The sequence below is a fragment of the Bison bison genome, unplaced genomic scaffold (genome assembly GCF_000754665.1).
Source record: "Bison bison bison isolate TAMUID 2011002044 unplaced genomic scaffold, Bison_UMD1.0 scf7180017864198, whole genome shotgun sequence".
Lineage (NCBI taxonomy): Eukaryota > Metazoa > Chordata > Mammalia > Artiodactyla > Bovidae > Bison > Bison bison.
Genome location: NW_011494770.1, coordinates 4,067,326 through 4,087,556, shown reverse-complemented (window position 1 = coordinate 4,087,556; position 20,231 = coordinate 4,067,326). Strand labels below are relative to the sequence as shown.

The window sequence follows — 20,231 nt, the reverse complement described above, 5'->3', positions numbered from 1 at the left end:
ATGAATAAGCAGGTATGTTTCTGCCCTTGTGGAGATCCCAGACTAGTGGGAAGAGAGACACCATTGACAAGTCAAAAATCAGACAAGCACGTGGTGACCCAGCTATGGAAGAGAATAAGGTTGGAGTAGTGGGTCACAGAACCTACTTAGATAGGGGCTTAAGAGTCAGCTGTGAGGTGGGAGGGCAGTGCTCCAGGCAGACTCCAGAAGTGGGGAAATGCCAATCCAAAAATACCATGCCCTTGGAACAGTCAAAAGGTCAGTGTGGCTGGAAAAAGTGAAGGCTACTGGCCATGTTGTGATTGAAGTTCAAAGGGGCTAGATCCTCCACCGCCACCCCTGTCTTTGTAAACACTGGACAGGAAGTTGGGATATAATTGAAATACAGCAGAAAAGCACTGATGCCTTTTAGGCAGGGGAAGTCAAGAGCCTATTTGTATCTCAAACGGATTACTTCACTATTGAGAGGAGAAAAGATTGAATGAGGGCAAGAATAGACCTGGAGAAACGGGTGAGACCACAACTGTAGCAACCCTAATGAGGATGGCTGAGCTGGCACCAAGACGCTGGCTGTGGATATGGAAAGTGGGGTGGCAACAGCTTGGAGCTCTATTTTCAATGCAGAAACAACAGGAATCTGTGATGAATCAGAGCTATGAGAGTCTTATCGGGTGTAAGCTACATCAACAGATGAGGATTTATTCAGGAATATTTGCTCTTTTGAGGAGAAGGCAATGGCAACCCACTCCAGTACTCTTGCTTGGAAAATCCCATGGATGAAGGAGCCTAGTAGGCTGCAGTCCATGGGGTCTCTAGGAGTCGGACACGACTGAGCGACTTCACTTTCACTTTTCCTTTCCTGCATTGGAGAAGGAAATGGCAACCCACTCCAGTGTTCTTGCCTGGAGAATCCCAGGGACGGGGGAGCCTGGTGGGCTGCCGTCTCTGGGGTCTCACAGAGTCGGATACGACTGAAGCGACTTAGCAGCAGCAGCAGCAGTAGCAGCCTTTTTGATGATGCAAAAGAATGATGGAAAATAGAATTAGTACTTGTTTCTGAGGGGGAGAAATAGCACATTAAAAAAAAAGCACAATCGATAACCAGTATTTCCTCGTGGTGTTTTCATCTTTACAAAGTCGTAGGTACTATTTGTTTCCAGTTTGGAAAAACATAAAGAAAACACTCCTGAATAAATGTTCCAACTGAGATAAGTCATTGTCTTAACCTGCCAGTACTGATAAGATAATTTAGTCAACATCCAAGTGAAAATATGTCATACCCACATTGATATCAGGAGTCATGTGCTGATCTGTGAGTTACAAAAGCACTTTTGTTCACATAGATTTATGGCCTGTGAGTACAGATCTGAACTTCTGAAAGTCCTTCTATTTAATATCACAATCAAAATCACAAAGGTTTTGGATTGGTACACATAATTTTATTTCTGGGAGTGCTGTACCACTACAACCTTGGTTTGGTACAAGGGTCTCCACAGCCTGGTCTGGCCTCTCCTTACGGTATTCAGCCAAATGCACTACATTCACTAGTCACAGCAAATTACCTGCAAACTCCTAACTTGCTTAGCATTTTATACCCTTTATAATTTTGGTACTCTCTCCCTAAATATCTTTTGGAACTAGAAGACGCCTTATTTTCCCTTGTATGCCTCCATTCAATGAATACTGGCCTGTGCTATTCTAATGACATGATTGTGTTGTGATATTGTGGAGAGTATGCATGGTATACCCTAAAAGGGAGTGGGCATTTCTGATGACAGTCACTGGGGAGGAGGCATTTCTTTCGAGAGAAAGTGAAATTCAGAAGACCTCAGAAAGGGACCAGAATTTTGGGCTCCCTTTGAGCTTCCCTGATGGGGGTGTGAATGTTGGGCAATGGGAGGGAGACTTGAGGCGGGGTCCCCTTGGATTAAGGGTAATTAAGACGGCTTCTGCAAACTAGCGGTTATCAGTGGGGAGGGAGGAAGGGCAATACAGGGGAAGAGAATTAAGAAGCACAAACTATTACGTATAAGATAAGCTACAAGGATATATTGTACAACACAGGGAATACAGCCTATAAATGGAGTGTGAATGGACCAATGAACAACAACAGAAAAGATGGCTTACTACCCTAACAGAGCTGTGAGGGGTCAGCAAGGAGGACCCACTTAATGATCTCCCAAGTAATGATGAGTTAGCTCTGGCTTGTAAGTCATGTCATTTAGACTTGTGTTCCCTCTTTGTGTTTATTTTCCTCTCATTATATCTTGGCCTTTGGGGAAGCCTTCTAGCCCAGCTTCACCTATGTTATAGCACCATAAATAAAAGGTCCTTTGTCTCCTCTTGGGTCCTTGAGTAGAAAGAGAATAGATAAATGGTATTTGAAATGAGTAAGTCTTTGAAAAGTTCATTAGTGGAGTTTTACAAAGTGTGGCTGCTGCATTAGTTCCAAGAGTTATCTTATAGTTACCTTTCTGTAAGTGTAATGAAATAGTATAACATTTTCCTAATGGCCTCAAAGATAATACTAAGGTCACTGTCTAAATATGTTGCAGTTTCAATCATATGCCTGACAGTAAAAGGTATTTCTATTTCATTACACTGTGGGAAAAAATCAATGCATAAATTAGTACTCGATGAACACCAGTAAAAAATGGCGAGGTTTTCAGTGTGAACTCATGGAGGGTAACTGGTCTCATGGTTATCCAAACCTCTCTCTTCTGGGGCTGAGACTTTCTGACTTACCCTTTATGGACAATATATTCATGCACTCCTGAGGAAAACCACCAGACTGTAAGAGGCTGAATAGTCAAATGTGGCAACTTCTGGGGACTTCCCCTTGGGGCCATTCAAGTTTCACAGGCTCATTAACTTGGGAACCTCAGCATTGAGGAAGCCCTGCCCAGCTCGGCCCTGAGAAAGTCTCCAGCCCCATCTGTCTTTCTGCAGCTGAAGCAGTGAAGCAATCACCAGGCTCTGAGCTGTTTGACACAGGGCACCATGTCTTACAAGACCCTTTGTATTCCCAGTGCCTGGCAAGTACTTTTGAACTGAACGAACCAGGGACTGCTTGGCTCACATACATCATGAAGACAGAGCAGGAGCCAGGTTCATATGAACATCGGAACGAGGGTGATACAGTGTGAACTACCAAACCTTGACAGCTTGAAACAACCCCGGGAAACTTGCAGTGTACACAGGGGATACTCAACATACTTTTAATGAAGGAAGAGCAGCTCATGGCAAGTGGTTGCCACATACTGTAAATGTCTTTCAAAATAGGAAAATACTTTACTACCTTGTAAGACCAAAAGAAGAGAAAAAAATCACCTGACTGAGTTTTCTGTTGTGGAAAATGGGGTTAAGAAGAGTTGATGTACAAAATGGCACCAGAGGGCGATTAATCAATTTCAGGAAGCAAAGCTGTAAATATCTCATCCCAACCTCCACCAAAGGAGAGCTAAGCAGTGTCTCTGCCTTCCAGTGGATGAAGTATTGTTCTAACTTCATCACGCTAAAAGGAAAGGCATATTTTCTTTGGTCTTAAGTTTTAAATTATTTCTCCTGAAAAACATGAACTCTTCTTTCCTCCTTCCCCAGCCACTGCAATTATATTTCAAGTGCTCTTAAAAAGTGAGTCGTCTAACCAACACTGAAAGCGTGATGCAGGAACTATTTACCTGAGAAAATATATTTAACTGTCTTCTATGAATGAGAGAGTACGGTTTGGAGTTAACATTAGTTCCTCGATTATCTTTCTCTACCAATTCTGCTACTATTTCCCTATTACCGCTTAGCCCATTTGCTGTTGTGCTTTAGTACGGCCTCTTCTTTGTCTATGATAGGACTGCTCATTGTTATACAGGGCACGGCCACCTGCTCTATCTCATTGGCTTCTAATAATTGTTTATGTAAGTAGGTCAGAGAGAAGTCATAAGAACAAGAGTTCTAGAGCCACACTGACACCTGCTCCCTGCTCTCTGCTTACCTAAGCTGTGTGCCCTGAAGTAAGTTATTTAGCCTCTGCACTCAATTTCCTCATTTGTAAAACGAAACAATATTATTATCTGCCTCACAGGCTTGCTGGGATGATTAAATAAGGTTCCTAAAATAGTGCCTGGTACAAAGAAAGAACTCAGTAATTATTAGCTCAGCCTTGTCCTTCATGTGCTTCCCTGGTGGCTCCATGGTAAAGAACCCACCTGCCAATGCAGGAGACACAGATTCTATCCCTGAGTCAGGAAGATCCATTGAAGGAGGAAATGGCAATCCACTCCAGTATTCTTGCCTGGAGAATTCCATGGACAGAGGAGCCTGGTGGGCTACTGTCCAAGGGATTGCAAAGAGCTGCACACGACTTAGTGACGAAACAACAAAAACGTTGTCCTCCATGGTTACTATTCTCCTTTCACAGCTGAATAAAGGCCCAGAGAGGCTGACCAACTTGCCTGCGGTTATTCAGCCATTCGGAGGGTGATTGAGTCCAAGTGTTCTTAGGACAACAGAAATCTCTCTGCTAGGATACTCACTTGCTGCTTTTAGGGAACGCTCCAAAGAACAGTGTTGTGGGAAGAAGAGATTGCACAATCATTATAAAGTTTGCATGTTACTGAAAATTGCTTCTAAGGAGCTATGTAAGAAATTCAATGAGGAAAACCTGAGTATTTCTCCTTCACTGAATCTTTTTCTGGTGGAAGTATACTTAGTCATATCATTGATTCAACCTCATTACCAGGCACCTACTAGAAATAGAAAATCCAGTTACTAAGGTGAACTGGAAGACAGAAACACACAGAAGGCCCTGCTCTTTCAGAGCAGGTATGTTCTGAATCTGGACATAATCCATCAATACACGCTTTCCCTGCCAAGGATGTGAATGTTTATATGGATGAGTGATATATAAGTCATACATGAAAAACATGTTATTTCTTTATAGCCACACCTCAATAAGTAAATCTATGTGCTTAAACATGTTCTGGAATATTGCTGTTGGTACATGAGAGTAAATGGGACTTTAAGATTGAGACTACCTCTTAAAATAAATATATTGGCGTTTACCCATCAAAAAGAGTGCACATGTTCCAAGCAGTTTCCTTGGGGCGGTTTATAATTATTTCCGGCATTGCTCAGCTCCGGCATTTGGGACACATATCCTTTTAGCTACAACTGTCTTCAGAGGTAGGTTATAAATATGCAAAAATTCCATCTCGTTATTGAAAAATAGGCACACCTTGTTTTTGCCCAACATAGCATTTCTTAGCTTGGTTATACAAGTTGCTTGGAAGTGGCTCTGAAAGATTTTGAAAATTAAACCACACCTTCACGATGAGGTTTGCCACTTAATGGGTTATTCTGACCAACGTGTGCAGGTTCTATCCAGAACTCTGAAAAAAGGAGTTTAGGAAAAACAGTCAGATTTTTGTGCATAGCTTCCTAAAATGCCTATTTTGAAGATGTCATTATCAATTTGTATATGTTGGTCCCATTGTTAGAGTATCAGTCTCACTGGCTTATGTCATTTCTTGTGTGAATGCCTTCCCTTCCTTTTCAGAAATTGGCTTTTTGAGGGCAAGGGTTTGATTTTCTCCACATTTTGTGATTGCCAAAGTGTCTATCCAAAGTGACTACCATAGTAACTATGGGAAAGAAGATTCACATGTGCGTTGTAGTCTCTACAACTCAATAACTTGCCTCAGAAAGGAAAAGACAGAAGAAAGAACAGAGACAGACTTCCCTAGTGGAACAGTGGATAAGAATCCACTGGCCAATGCAGGGGATATGGGTTCAATCCCTGGTCCAGGAAGATTCCACACGCTGCGGAGCAACTAAGCTGCCCAACATAACTACTGAGCCTGAGTGCTGCAACTACTGAAGCCCGTGTGCCTAGAGCCTCCGCTCCCCAGTGAGAGAAGCCACCACAGTGAGGAGCCTACATACCACAACAAAGAGTAGTCCCCACTCTGCAATTAGAGAAAGCCCACGTGCAGCAACAGAGACCCAGAGCAAGCAAAAAAAATTAAAAATAAATACGTGAAAAGAAAGAACAGAGAGAAACCATTTGGAGCCACAAAGGTATTGGAAAGAACAACTATTGGGAGCTCCAAGTTCAATCAACAGATATTTATTAAATATCAACATATATCATCCACTTTATCTTTCACATCATTTTCAAATCCAGTACTTCTTTTTATCCTCACATATGTAATACAGTTTTTCCACTGATATCTCTATCACTTCACATATTCAGAAAGAAAATGAACAAGATAAAAATGTGAGAAGACAGAGAAAAATAGAAAAAAAGTAAGAAAAACAAACAAAAAAAATAAGCCTTAAAAATAATTACTTAGTAGTGGAGATTTGGAAGTAATCATTTAATGGAGACTTGGAAGTAAGTAATAGTATTTACTTCTGCTCATTGTTGATTGGGATTTTGAGGCAAATGAGGTTGAGAGTGTGATCTCAAGCTGTCTAATCAAATAAGATGAAGACAGAAGTATATGGCAGCCATTAAAAATACAGTCAGAAAGATGTGTTCTTTTTCAGTGGGCTACCTCTCCTCTGTAGTGACAAGTCAATGCTTTGATGTTTTTGACAGTGACCTGGACTCGATTTAGACCTCTTTAGGTTGGATTATGCCTTGATGAAGTTGTGTAACTAAATGTAACACAATGGACAGGGGATCCATGTGCAACACAGGTCCCTCTAAAGATCAGCCCTTAGGGGTAGTTATCCTGCCACAAAGATGTTAAAAAAACACCGGTCAGGCTAAGGTACTGGCAACAAGGGACTTCTCCAGGATCAATGCAGGGGATGAATTGATGCAGACATTCCCTTGCTCTTGTTATTAAAGCTAACAGAGCCTTCAAAGGACGGTGTTGATTAAGGAAGCAGGAAACAGCACCTAGGATACCAGCCTTCTTAGAAAACTGCAGCTGTAACATGGGTGCCTTTTGATAACTGCAGATGGACTCAGCACTGAGTAGAGCCACAGTCCACAGTGACCTGGTGAGGCTGTCAATGACCTTGAGGTCAGGCTGTCCGTAAGCTGCAAAGCTCCTTACTCCTATCCATTTGGCAATACCACCCTCAAAAAAAATCCCTCCTTTTCGTAGGATTTTGCTATTTGTTGTTGGGTTTTGTTTGTTGATTAGTAGCTTTATAAGAAAGAAATATAAGTGTGGAAAAGGAATATTAACTACCTTGTCATTTACAGATAGAATATGCTTAGAGCAGGATTTAACTTTATTTTCTTGCTAGTATTAAAATGAAAAATACAACGAGTATATTGGCAATTCTCATAAGTTTCAGTTTCCCTTTTCACAGAAAGCCCTGCTTGACTCCTAAATTAGAGCAGTTGCCTTATTCTGTGCTTCTAAAGAAGCTTGGTTTCTTCAGTTCTGGCATTTATACTGTAATCATCTGAGATTAAAAGCTCTACAAAGAAAGCATCCTTGCTTTCTTGTTCAATTCAATACTTAGAACAGTTCCTGAAATGCATGAATGAATGACTCTGAGTAAGTGAATGAATAAATGAAAAGTACTCAAAAGAAGGTTATTTAAAAATCACATTGCATCAAGTTATATTTTAACTTATGAAAACTCAAAATGAATGTGTGGGGGTAAGAAGCTGATTCTTTTTCATTACATCCGATCAACTCAAATACCTCATTCCCCTAAGTTATTTACTCTTAAGTTGGTACATATGTTGTTCTATTTTGCATTAAACCAACCATTAGCCAACTTAAAAAATAACAACATAAAGCATTTAGTAGATAATTTAGAGAACCTTTTAAACATATACATTTTAATGTAAAATGGAGGAGGGAGGCTGACTTGGAATCATATGAGTAATTAGCCTTAAGCATGAAAATGGTCCATGTTGGAGCAAGATTTTGCAGGAAAGTGCCCCACAGAGAAATGGAGGCAGGAGGTAGGGGTTGGAAGAGAGTGAACCCCTCTGCTGAAGAAATTTTAACTCCATCATCTTAATACACATCCATTGATGTTTCTCTTTTTTAAAAATTAAGATATAATTGACATAAACATTATATTAGTTTCAGTCATACAACATAATGATTCCATGTTTGCCTATATTACAAAATGGTGGCTTTCTCTTATGCTCATGTTAAAGAAAGAATAAGAGAAGACTCATCTATGCCCTTTACATTCTCAAGGGACGCTTTCATGTGTGAGACCTCTACAAAAGTTTCCCTTTGGCAGTGGACATAGATTAATAAATATGTTGAGGAGAACTACATAGGATTGAAAAGGCAGCTTTTCTTTACTTTAGGAGCTAAGCTCATGGGTCCTGCTCACTACCCTCCAAGTCTTTGAGGGTATGGTGTGTGCCTGCTCAGTTGCTCAGTCATGTCCAGCTCTTTGCAAACCCCATGGGCTGTAGCCTGCCAGGCTACTCTGTCCAAGGAATTTTCCAGGCATGAATACTGGAGTGGGTTGGCATTTCCTCCTCCAGGGAATCTTCCTGGCCCAGAGATTGAACCTGGGTCTCCTGCGTTGCAGGCAAATTCTTTATCATTGAGCCACCTGGGAAGCCCGCTGAGGGTATGGTTGGTGTTATAAATGTATGTTGAAAGGAGTATGTTGCAATCCCAACCTCCAGTACCTCATTAGGGTGGGCTTCAATCCAACATGACTGGTATCTTTATAAAAATGGAAAATTTGGACACAAAGAGAGACATGCACAGAGGGAAGATTATGTGAAGAGACAGAAGGAGCACTGTGTGAAGGCAGAGGACTGGGATGGTGCTCAACAGCTAAGGAACGCCAAGGATTGCCAGCAACCACCAGATGCTAGGAGAGAGGCGTGGAACAGATGCTCTCCTACTGTTTTCAGTTCTAGCTTCCAGAACTGTGAGACAGTAAATTTATATTGATCTAAGCAACCCAGTTTGAGGTACTTTGTTATGGCAGGCCTAGAAATGTAATATAGTAGGTGTCTGTTGCTCACATCTTTCCTCAAAAATGAACATAATGTTTATTTATGAGAACAATGAATGCTTGAAGGGCTGCCAAGTTACCTGAAAGTAAAGAGGAAGGGACTGATGTAGGAGAAAAAAAAAAAAAAACTGCAACATTGAAAAGGAGGAAATTTAAATGGGGGAAAGACCATAAACAGAAGCTTTAACTAAGAGGATACACTTGCCAAAATACTCATACTACCAAAATACAAATGTAATTGTATGAAATGGAAATTTCAGGAGGCTGGATGAAAGGCATACATGCTCAGACTCAAGAAGGAGAACTTCCTGACAAACCTGTAGAAGAGAGGAATGCCATTCTCTGTGCCTGGAGGTGGAGCTGGCATTTGATGAAGCTGCGCATAAAGTGATTGGAAAAGTTGAGCGGAAGTCATTTTGGCATCTCCGCGTGCAATGCAGTGAGCACTGCATTGAAAAATAGAACTGATTTTTAATAGATAACATTTGTAATCAATAAAAATTTCCTTTCCAGAAAAGTCTCATTAATTGCATTAAAGTCCATCATCACAGATTTCACCAGCTCTAGCCAAAACATTATGCCATACTTCCATTCTCTGCAATCTAAGAAGTGAAGAGAAAGAAAACTGCCTCTACAAAATGAAATTATATTTGTATGAAATTCTGAGTTTAAATGAGGGGTCAAGGTCTGTGTCTCATAGGAGAAGACAACAAAGATAAAAAGGGAGGGTAAGCATTAGAGACCTGTGTTCACCGAGAACCTGATGGTAAATCACTTAAGGACCAACATGCCAGGGGTAGTGTTTAAAATGTGGCAGATGAGCCATCTCATCATGATCTACAGTGAGTCAACCTGACAGCTTACGGACAATCCAGAATACACACCTACAGAAAAGACCAGGAGAAAGACCTGGCATGGTGTAACTGGGGAGGTGGTTAGCTGAGATGAAAGAAGACAGAGGGAATGTGATGGTTGCAGTCAATGAGCTGAGCAGATTGTTCTGTACAACTTGATCCACTCAGAGTGAGGACCAACTCTGAGAGAGACAACGGGAGAAGAGGAAAGAGATCACGATCTCAGCTCATTACACAGAAGAACATTCCAGTAGCTGGAAGTCTGCAACGACAGGACATCATGACTTGGGTGTCAGGTAGTGAGCTTCCTACAATGGGAGGTGCTTCAACAGCAGAGAGGTAATGCCTTGGAAGTTATGCTGCAGAAGAGATTCACAAGAGAAGGAGTTGGATGGGATTTTAAGGTCTTTTCAAGCCTAGTTTTCTGTATCAAAAACAATTCTGAAAATAAAGCAGTTGCCAGTCAGCTTTTTTTTTTTTTTTTAAGAGGGCCTAGAAACAACATTCCAGTAGCAATGAGATTTTGGTTTCTAGATCTTATTTTCCAGGAGAAGGAACTAGAGCTCCTTGGGGAAGTGGCTGATTCAGCCCTTCATACCTGCATGCTAAGTCACTTCAGTTGGGTCGGACTCTTTGTGATCCTATGGACAGCAGCCCACCAGGCTTCTCTGTCCATGGGATTCTCCAGGCAAGAATACTGGAGTGGGTTGCTATGCCCTCCTCCAGGGGTATCTTCCCAACCCAGGGACCAAACCAGTGTCTCTTATGTCTTCTGCAATGGCAGGCGGGTTCTTTACCACTAGCACCACCTGGGAAGCCCGTTCAGACCTGGGGAAGGGAAAATACAAGATGAACTTGAAATATTTTGTGATGCTACAAAGTAATGAAATGCTCAGGAAAGAATGGGGCCTGTTGAAAGCATGCAGGAACCAACTAAAAGAGCTTTTGATGGCCAAAGCTGGAAAATTTGAGCAATAAAATTAATACTAAATAATAATAGTATTGGATTATAACTCAAATAATAAAGCAAAACATTTATGAATCCATATTAATATATGTAAGAAACTAAATAAACAAATAAATGACAGAGAAGCAAAGGCTCTTCCCTGCATTAGAATTCCAATTTAATAAATTGAGAAGGAAAGAGTGAAATTAAAAAATCACCGTTAAGCATAACAGTTATTGCATCCAGTATCCACTGATGAATATTAAAATTAGTGGGTGTATGTTTGAGGAGAAACAGGATACTTGCTCCATCTCAGAATATCTTCCCACTAGATATTTATTTGGAGAAGGCAATGGCACCCCACCCCAGTACTCTTGCTTGGAAAATCCCATGGATGGAGGAGCCTACTAGGCTTCAGTCCATGGGGTCGTGAAGAGTCGGACACGACTGAGCAACTTCACTTTCACTTTTCACTTTCATGCATTGGAGAAGGAAATGGCAACCCACTCCAGTGTTTTTGCCTGGAGAATCCCAGGGACGAGGGATCCTGGTGGGCTGCCGTCTATGGGGTCGCACAGAGTCGGACACGACTGAAGCAACTTAGCAGCAGCAGCAGCAGCAATTTATTAATCAGAAAATGAAAATAGGAACTCTACAGTGAAAAACCCTACAGACACCACCTAAACCAAATGATCAAAGTTAACATCATCAGGAAGAAGATGTACTGATATCATAAACCCTTTGATAGGATGGGCTGATAAAGATAACGTCATTTCTGTGGTATTATTGCCCAAAGGGAATAATCTCACTCTAATGAGGAAACCTCAAATGAACCCATACTGAGGGACAAGTCTGAGGGAAAGGTGATCAGGACTCCTAAAGTGTCAAGGACAGGAAAGCAAACAGAGACTGAGGAACTCACAGATTGGAGGAGAGGAAGGAGACAGCAACTGAAGGTAACTGGGATCCTGGAACAGAAAAGCAGCATTAGTGGAAAAAAAGGGTAAAACTGAAACAAAGTCTGTAGTTTAGCAGATAGTGTTACATTGTTGTTGTTTAGTTGCTAAATTGTTTCTGACTCTTTGGGATCCTATGGCCTGTAGCCCACAAGGCTCCTCTGTTCATGGGATTTCCAAGACAAGAATACTGGAGTGGGTTGCCATTTCCTTCAACAGAGGATCTTCCCAACACAGGGTTCGAACCCGTCTCTTGCATTGGCAGGCGGATTCTTTACCACTGAGCCACCTCAGAAGCCTGAACAGTGTTACATCAATGTTAATTTCACTGTTCTGAACACTGTATGGTTATATAAGATCTTAAAATTAAGAGAAACAGGGTGAGGGGGTTCATGAGAGCTCTATTATTTCTAGAGCTTTTCTGTAAGTCTCATATTAGCTCAAAATTAAAAGCTAAAAAGGAGAAAGCAATGAAAAAAATTTAATTAGTTCACTGGAATCATTTGTGTGTGTGAAAAATATCTTAAAATAACTTCTCCATGAAATAAAATACCTGCTACTGCTGTGTTTATATCAAAGAAGAAACACTTCAACAAATACCCTCACTGTGTTAAATATAGCATATTAGTTCTAACAAGCAGAGATACTTTAATATTTAGACCATATTCAAAAGCTCCAAACCTAGAGTTGGCTCCTTTGTTCATAGACACAATAAATTCTATTTTTTCCCTCTTTGGGGATTTTGGGAAGCTCTTCTTGAGGGAGGCACACCGGAGGTGAGATGTCAAGTCTGAACAGGAGTTAGCCAGAGACAGAGTGGGCTGGAACATTCCAGCACAAGGAATTGCAAGTATGAAGTCCCTGTGATGCAAAACAGTTTGGTTTGCTCTAGGAACTGGAAAACGTCCACAATAGTAGGAATTAAGTGGTGTGAGTGAGGCTGAAGAGACTGGCAGGAGGGGTCACATAAGACCACACAGGAGACTTTAGAATGATTCTATCAGCAGTGGAAGTTTCTGAAGGGTTTGAGGAGAGGAGATACGTGACTTTGGCAAGTCATCTCCTCCCACTCTCTGTTACTGGCTTTAAATGCTCATTAATATTATGCTGACCAGGATTCTTTATCTGCAGTGACGAATAAGACATGGGATTAGGCCAACAGGACCAGACTGCCAAACCATAGTGATGAATTTCTTAGTGAAACTTCTGTCCCTGGAGAGTTGATAGAGTTGAGTTTGTGTCCCTCCTGCCATGTGGGTGTGGTACAGATGTTCCAAATTCCTTTAAAAGTTGACCTGAAATGAAATACCAAGAACTTTCCTAAAATGCTGATGCCACATTGAAATTTTTTTTTTCTTTCTCTTTGGATGTTTGGTATTGTAGTACAGCCCAATCCAATCAAAGAGTTGTGTGACTTCAAATTTTTGTGCCAAAATTTTTGAAATGTTAAAGCCTTTACTACTGGAATGTGGCAATGTCACATAATTCTTAGAAAGTTCACATGGCTCAACAGATATGGTGGTGGAACCAACAAGATGGGATAGCTCTCTATCCACATAAACACATGTACCTTCTCACCTGATTTTCCCATCAGCTCTCAGTGTGCCTTGAGGCCCAGAAGAAGACAGGAATGTTTTAAGACGAGCCAAGAAAGTACCTGGGTCAGGAGAGAGTTTCTTTGTTTTTTCCCCTAATTTTGCTTTGAAGCCAAGAATATTATTACCTTCTAATGTCAGCCTCCCAATACAATTAAGAAGCAAGCTTTATTATTTGATTAGAAATAGAAACAACCAAATTCCTGTCAGTTAGTTGAAGCTCAGTATCTGGCTAAGTCAGGAGCAGTCTCTTCCCATTCAGCTTACCTAGGAATATTTATCACAAGAGAAAAGAATGACAATTTCTGGTAACTTCAGGATTTAGAAGAGAAAGAGAAGCTTATTGTGCATAATGTCTATTGTCCAAAAATCTCTCCAAGATCTATATGCACGCTTTTCTTTTAATTATACTGAACTTTTGCAACTTGTTCTTTGATTACTAAGGACACCACAGTTTCATGGACAACTTTTTGCATTCACAGTCATTGTTCAGTTCTGGGTTAAAAACATAGAGGCCTGGGCCAAATCTGCACAAAACACAGTATTTCAAGCTCTGTTGCTTGAAATTAAAAAAAAAGAGGGGATCCTAGATACCTTGCTTTAAAAACATTCTTTTTCTCTTACACCAGAAATGCAGAAGGAAAACAGAAATCAGTTAATGAATCATTCTGATTTACTGGCTTGCAGCTGGTAAAGTTAAAACTTAAAAACAAAACCAAAAACAACCTGTATCACAGATCAGTTCCAAGTTTTGTTACTTCCGAAAAATCAAAGGGCATTTACATGTACGTGGTCAAAACTGCAAAGGAAAAAAAAAAAAAAATGACTTGCCCAGGAAAGGGATCTTACTTTAGAAACGTTGCCCCTTTCTAGCTCCTGTCCACTGCGAGCCCAACTCTTTCCCGGAGTTTGGTTTTTTAAAGTGCAGGCATCGCCTCCTTCCCTGGGGTGCTCCCTGTAAAAGGGCAGCTGGTCCGTGGGGCCGCGGCGGGGGTGGCGACAGCCTGCGACGTGGGGGCAAGTGCAATGTGCAAAGGCACTGTCGCCGACCGCAAGTTACCAGCTGCGCGTCCACTCGGAGCGACTACCGTCAACCTGCCTTCACCGTCACCTGCAACCCTCGCAACAAGTTCTCAGCGCACGCGAGGCAGCGGCGTTTCTTCCCCGGGCTCCCTGGCTCCCCGCGCGGACCTGAGCTCCTCCTGCTCCGCGCGCCTGAAAGCAAAAGGCGGGGTGGACGAAATCAGTCAGAGCTGGGCGGTCGGCTGGCCCCGGGCGCGATACTCCTACCTGCCCGTCCCGTCGGCGCGGCCACCAGCAGCAGGAACAGCAGGGCCGGGAGGCCGGGTGCCGGGGCTCCTCTGGCCGCCGCCCTCGCTGAGGGTCCGGGGGCGCACATGGGCGCCGGAGCTGGGTCACATCTTTGCAGGCAGCCGTCAGCGTGGGACTCCCCCTCGGGCCGCGGGCGCTGGGAGCTGGTCTCCCCTCCGCACCCTGGGCCAGGGCTCAGGCTTCGCGCCGCGCTCCAATTGGCTGGGTGCCCGGGGAGGCGGAGCTGCGGCGGAGCCCCACCCGCGTCCCGCCGGAGCCTGGGCTGGGTGCCAGCGCCAGGGGAGTGTCCGACTTCTCCTCTAAGCCCGTCGGGCTAGCAGCTCCGAGAATCCTTGACTTTCCACCTCCCTAACCAACAAGGTCACTTGTTACTGTTGTTTCGTCTCTAAGTCGTGTGGTTCTCTTTTGCAATCCCATGGACTGTAGCCCACCAGGTTCTTCTGTCCGTAGGATTTTCCAGGCAAGAATTCTGGAGGGGTTGCTATTTCCTTCTCCACAGGATCTTCCCCACCGAGCAATGGAACCCACCTCTCACACTGCAGGCAAGTTCTTTACCGCTGCGCCACTGGGGAAGTCCAAGGAGGTCACTACTGCAGGGAAAACTTCCCTCCCGACTGTTTAAACAGTTCCTCGTAGCAAATTCTTTCTGTTAAAGTAAACAGTGTGTTTTCTGTTTTCCTAACTGGACTCATTGATTTGGTAAGAGTTTGGAGAAGGAAATGGCAACCCACTCCAGTATTCTTGCCTGGAGAATCCCATGGAAGGAGGAGCCTGGTGGGCTACAGTCCACGGGGTCGCAAAGAGTCGGACACGACTGAGCGACTTCACTCACTTTCACTAGGAAGGACAACATTTTATGTTATCAGTGGCTTTATGTTATCAATGGGCTTTCCAGGTAGCACCAGTGATAAAGAACCCACCTGCCAATGCAGGAAACATGAGACGCGGGTTTGATCCCTGGGTCGGAAGATCCCCTGGAGGAGGCATGGCAACCCACTCCAGTGTTCTTGCCTGGAGATCCCCGTGGACAGAGGAGTCTGGTGGTCTACAGTCCATGGGGTGGCAAAAGAGACCCACATGACTTAGGGACTAAACACATAACACACAATGCTGCTGCTGCTAAGTCGCTTCAGTCATGTCCGACTCTGTGCGACCCCATAGACGGCAGCCCACCAGGATCCCTCGTCCCTGGGATTCTCCAGGCAAGAACACTGGAGTGGGTTGCCATTTCCTTCTCCAATGCATGAAAGTTAAAAGTGAAAGTGAAGTTGCTCAGTCGTGTCCGACTCTTGGCGACCCCATGTACTGCAGCCTAGCAGGCTCCTCCGTCCATGGGATTTTCCAGGCAAGAGTACTGGAGTGGGGTGCACACAATACCACTTCTCAAAACAAAACCTTAAGAGTTGGAGGAAGATTTGATGAGATAAGATTCCATAGGATTTTAAAGGGCTTCCCTTGTGGCTCAATCAGTAAAGAATCCACCTGCAGTGCGGGAGACCTGGGTTCGATCCCTGGGTTGGGAAGATCCCCTGGAGAAGGGAAATGCTGCCCACTCCAGTATTCTGGCCTGGAGAATTCCATGGACTGTATATAGTCCATGGGGTCACAAAGAGTCAGACACGAGTGAATGACTTTCACTTCTTTCACTAAAGCAGTTAAGTCCCTTTCTGGATTTTAAATACTAGATATACACACACACACTCTAAAGTGTCACTCAGCCATAGCAAAGAATGAAATATTGCCATTTGCAACAACATGGATGAACCTAGAGAATATTTACTAAGTAAGTGAGACAAAGACAAATACGTGCTATCACTTATATGTAGAGTCTAAAATATAATACAAATGAATATATATACAAAACAGAAACAGACTTAACAGACATAAAAACTAACATGGTTACCAAAGGGGAAAGGGAAGGAGGGATGGATAAATGAGAATGAGATTAACAAATACAAACTACATAAAACAGATAAACAGCAAAGACTTAATGTAGAGTACAGGGAACTATATTCAACATCTTGTAGTAATCTATTTGGAAAATAATCTAAAAATATGTGTACAAATAACTGAGTTATTTTTTTCTCTATCTGAAATTAACACAATATTGTAAATCAACTATATTTCCATTAAAAATTAGTCTAGCACCATCATTATTACTTCAATTCTGGTGGATTAAACATGATGTATATTTGCCACAGAAGTATTTTGAGTCAATCATTTTTAGTATCTAAACCTTAAGACTTGTGTGTGTTTTGGTTCCAGTGTGAATTGTTCATGGCCCTAAAAGGGCTGAGGCAAATATACATAACTTTCCCTCCCTGTCTCCCAACTCCTCCCCCCCCCTTTTTTTTAAATTGATGTATAGCTGATTTACAATGTTGTGTTAATTTCTGCTGTCAGCAAAGTGATTCAGTTCTACATATATACTTTTTCATATTCTTTCCCATTATGGTTCATCACAGAATATTGAGTATAGTTCCCAGAGATCTATAGTCCCCTAACACTCCTTAACTTGAGCAGGAACAGTTTATTGTTCCCTTCTTCTAGGAAGCAGGAATGGGGACCGTGCCTGAGACCTGTAGTCCTTTCCACTCTTAAGTGGGTGCCCCTTGTTTGTGAGCCAGCCATCTTCTGTGTGCCCTTGCCTCCCTCCCTCTCTCCCTTCCTCCTCACCTTCTCCTGGGCACTGATCAGACAGTAAGTCAGAATTTTTCGGTCTCATACCTGTGAACACACTCACATTTCTGTCCTCAGTTGCCTATGGATTTTGCAGGATGAGTGTGACCTGAGAAATTGCTAGGCCTTCAGTTGTTGCCCATGCATTAAAGAGGACAGACATGACTTTTGCTTTTAGCTGTGACCTGTAATTCACCTTAGGGCGTTTCCTTAGTACCTTTAAATTCTACCATCTTCTCACTATTGTGAACTTCAGTAAGAGACAGTCTGAGTCCCTCCCAGTCTAAACCTCTCGGGTTGAAATAAATTCTAGTATATCCTTCCACAGATTTTTGAAATGACTCAACACATTCAGATCAACATTTTTCTTCTCCTCAAACATTACAATTCTTCTTGCCATGACTTATCACACTGGGATCTTAGTTCTGTGAAACCTGATGTATGAGTTTCTGGGCTTTCTGTTCAGAAAGGTCATAAACCAATCCTTCTCATCCCAGCTTGGACATTAATACTACAAACAGATAGTATAAATTTTCCCTATTCCAGTTTAACTCCTAAACAGTTTCCAGGGGTAATATCATCATCATCATCTGAAGTTACTGTGTTCTTATTGTCAGCCAGGTACCAACTAAAATGTCTATATTTGCTGCTTTCTTTAGTCCTTAAAACAATTCTATGAATCGGTTATGTTACCCCGAGTTACAAAAGGAGCAAACAGGCTTGTACAGATGGTTTACTTAAAGGGATAGAACAAGGATCTGAATCCTGGTTAATGCAATTCCGAAGGCTGTATTTTAATGACTTCCTTGTATGCCTCTTATATTAATACATAACAAAATGAATCACATACACATGAGGGGTGAACTGTGAAATAGCGTACATAGTAAGATGTATTCTTATTAATTTATGAAAATGCAGCATGAGTTGATTTCCTTAGTGTAAACTACCCTGTGAGTGAAAAGAGATGCCATTCCTGCACACCCAAGCATGAACAGGGCAGGATCAGAATGTAATAAGGCTACTGCTCCAGGAGTACACCTGAATATTAGGGGACAGGTGGCAGTTAGAACATGAGGGGTGGCAAGATAAAGTTCTCTGAAAAGGGTTGGGGGTGGTGGCAGAAAAGGAGAGTTCTGGGGAAATAATAAGCATCCAGTATTTAGAGGATTTCTACAGTCCTTTTAGGCTACTCTGCCATGCTCTCTTCATTGAATGAACTACTCTGTGGCTATATGGGGGCACTAGTAATTTTTGATATGCTGTCTGCTTAAATCCAAATTATATCTAATGTTTCAAATCCTATGGGATCTTATCAAATCTTCCCCCAACTCTTCAGTATTTATTTTGGGAAGTGGTATTGTGTCCTGTGTGTTCAGTCACCAAGTCATGTCTGACTCTTGTAACCCCATAGACTGTAGCCTTCCAGGCCTCTCTGTCCAGATTTCCCAGGCAAGAATACTGGAGTGGATTGCCATTTCCACCTCCAGGGGATCTTCCTGACCCAGGGATTGAACCCATGTCTCCTGTGTCTCCTGTGTTCCTTGTGGGTTCTTTACTGCTGAGCCACTGGGGAAGCCCCTTTGAGAAGTGGTACACACTTTTTTTTTTTTTAATTTAAATTTATTTATTTTAATTAGAGGTTAATTACTTTATTTTAAAAATGTTTTGTAATTGTGAAGACTAGTATGTACACAGAAAAATGCACAAATGTAGTTATTACAGCTCAGTTCAGTTCAGTTCAGTTGCTCAGTCATGTCCGACTCTTTGCAATCCCATGGACTGCAGCACGCCAGGCTTCCTTGTCCATCACCAGCTCCTAGAGCTTACTCAAACTCATGTCCTTTGAGTCAGTGATGTCATCTAACCATTTTATCCTCTGTCATCCCTTTCTCTTCCCGCCTTCAATCTTTCCCAACATCAGGGTCTTTTCCAAGGAGTCAGTTCTTTGCATCACATGGCCAAAGTATTGGAGTTTCAGCTTCAGCATCAGTCCTTCCAATAAATATTCAGGACTGATTTCCTTTAGGATTGACTGATTTGATCTCCTGGCAATCTAAGGGACTCTCAAGAGTCTTCTCCAACACCACAGTTCGAAAACATCAATCCTTCATCACTTAGCTTTTTTTTTATAGTCCAACTCTCATATCCATACATGACTACTGGAAAAACCATAGCTTTGACTAGATGGACCTTTGTCGGTAAATGTAGTGTCTCTGCCTTTTAATATGCTGTCTAGGCTGGTCATAACTTTTCTTCCAAGGAGCAAGTGTCTTTTAATTTCATGAATGCAGTCACCATCTGCAGTAATTTTGGAGCCCCCCAAAATAAAGCCTGTCACTGTTTTCATTGTTTCTCCATCTATTTGCCTTGAAGGGGTGGGACTGGATACCACGATCATAGTTTTTTGAGTGTTGAGTTTTAAGTTTAAAACTTAGTTTAAAACTAAGTGTTAAGTTTTAAGCCAACTTTTTTTCCCCTTTATATATATATATATATTGTGAATTTATTTATTTTTTAATTGAAGGATAATTACTTTACAGAATTTTGTTGTTTTCTGTCAAACACCAACATGAGTCACCCATAGGTACATATATATCCCCTCCCTTTTGAACCTCCCTCCCATCTCCCTCCTCCATCCCACCATTCTAGGTTGATACAGAGCCCCTGTTTGAGTTTCCTGAGATACACAGAAAATGCCCATTGGCTTCTTTTCTACACATGGTAATGTAAGTTTCCATGTCACTCTCTCCATGCATCTCACCCTCTCCTCCTCTCTCTGCATGTTCATAAGTCTGTTCTCTATGTCTGTTTCTCCATTGCTGTCCTGCAAATAAACTCTTCAGCACCATTTTTCTAGATTCTGTATATATGCATTAGAATATAATATTTATCTTTCTCTTTCTGACTTACT

At 42.1% G+C, this 20,231-nt stretch overlaps 1 protein-coding gene across 1 annotated transcript in view; it reads right to left on the bottom strand.

Annotated features, from left to right (window-relative positions):
- Nucleotides 1-14,820, bottom strand: part of IL20RA (interleukin 20 receptor, alpha) — a 33,566-nt gene extending 18,746 nt beyond the window's left edge. Inside the window, exon 1 of the mRNA XM_010844230.1 lies at nucleotides 14,600-14,820. Within this exon, the coding sequence (XP_010842532.1) occupies nucleotides 14,600-14,708 (109 nt within the window). The 5' untranslated portion in view covers nucleotides 14,709-14,820. The remainder of the gene's footprint in view (nucleotides 1-14,599) is intronic.
- Between the last annotated feature and the right edge of the window lie 5,411 nt (nucleotides 14,821-20,231).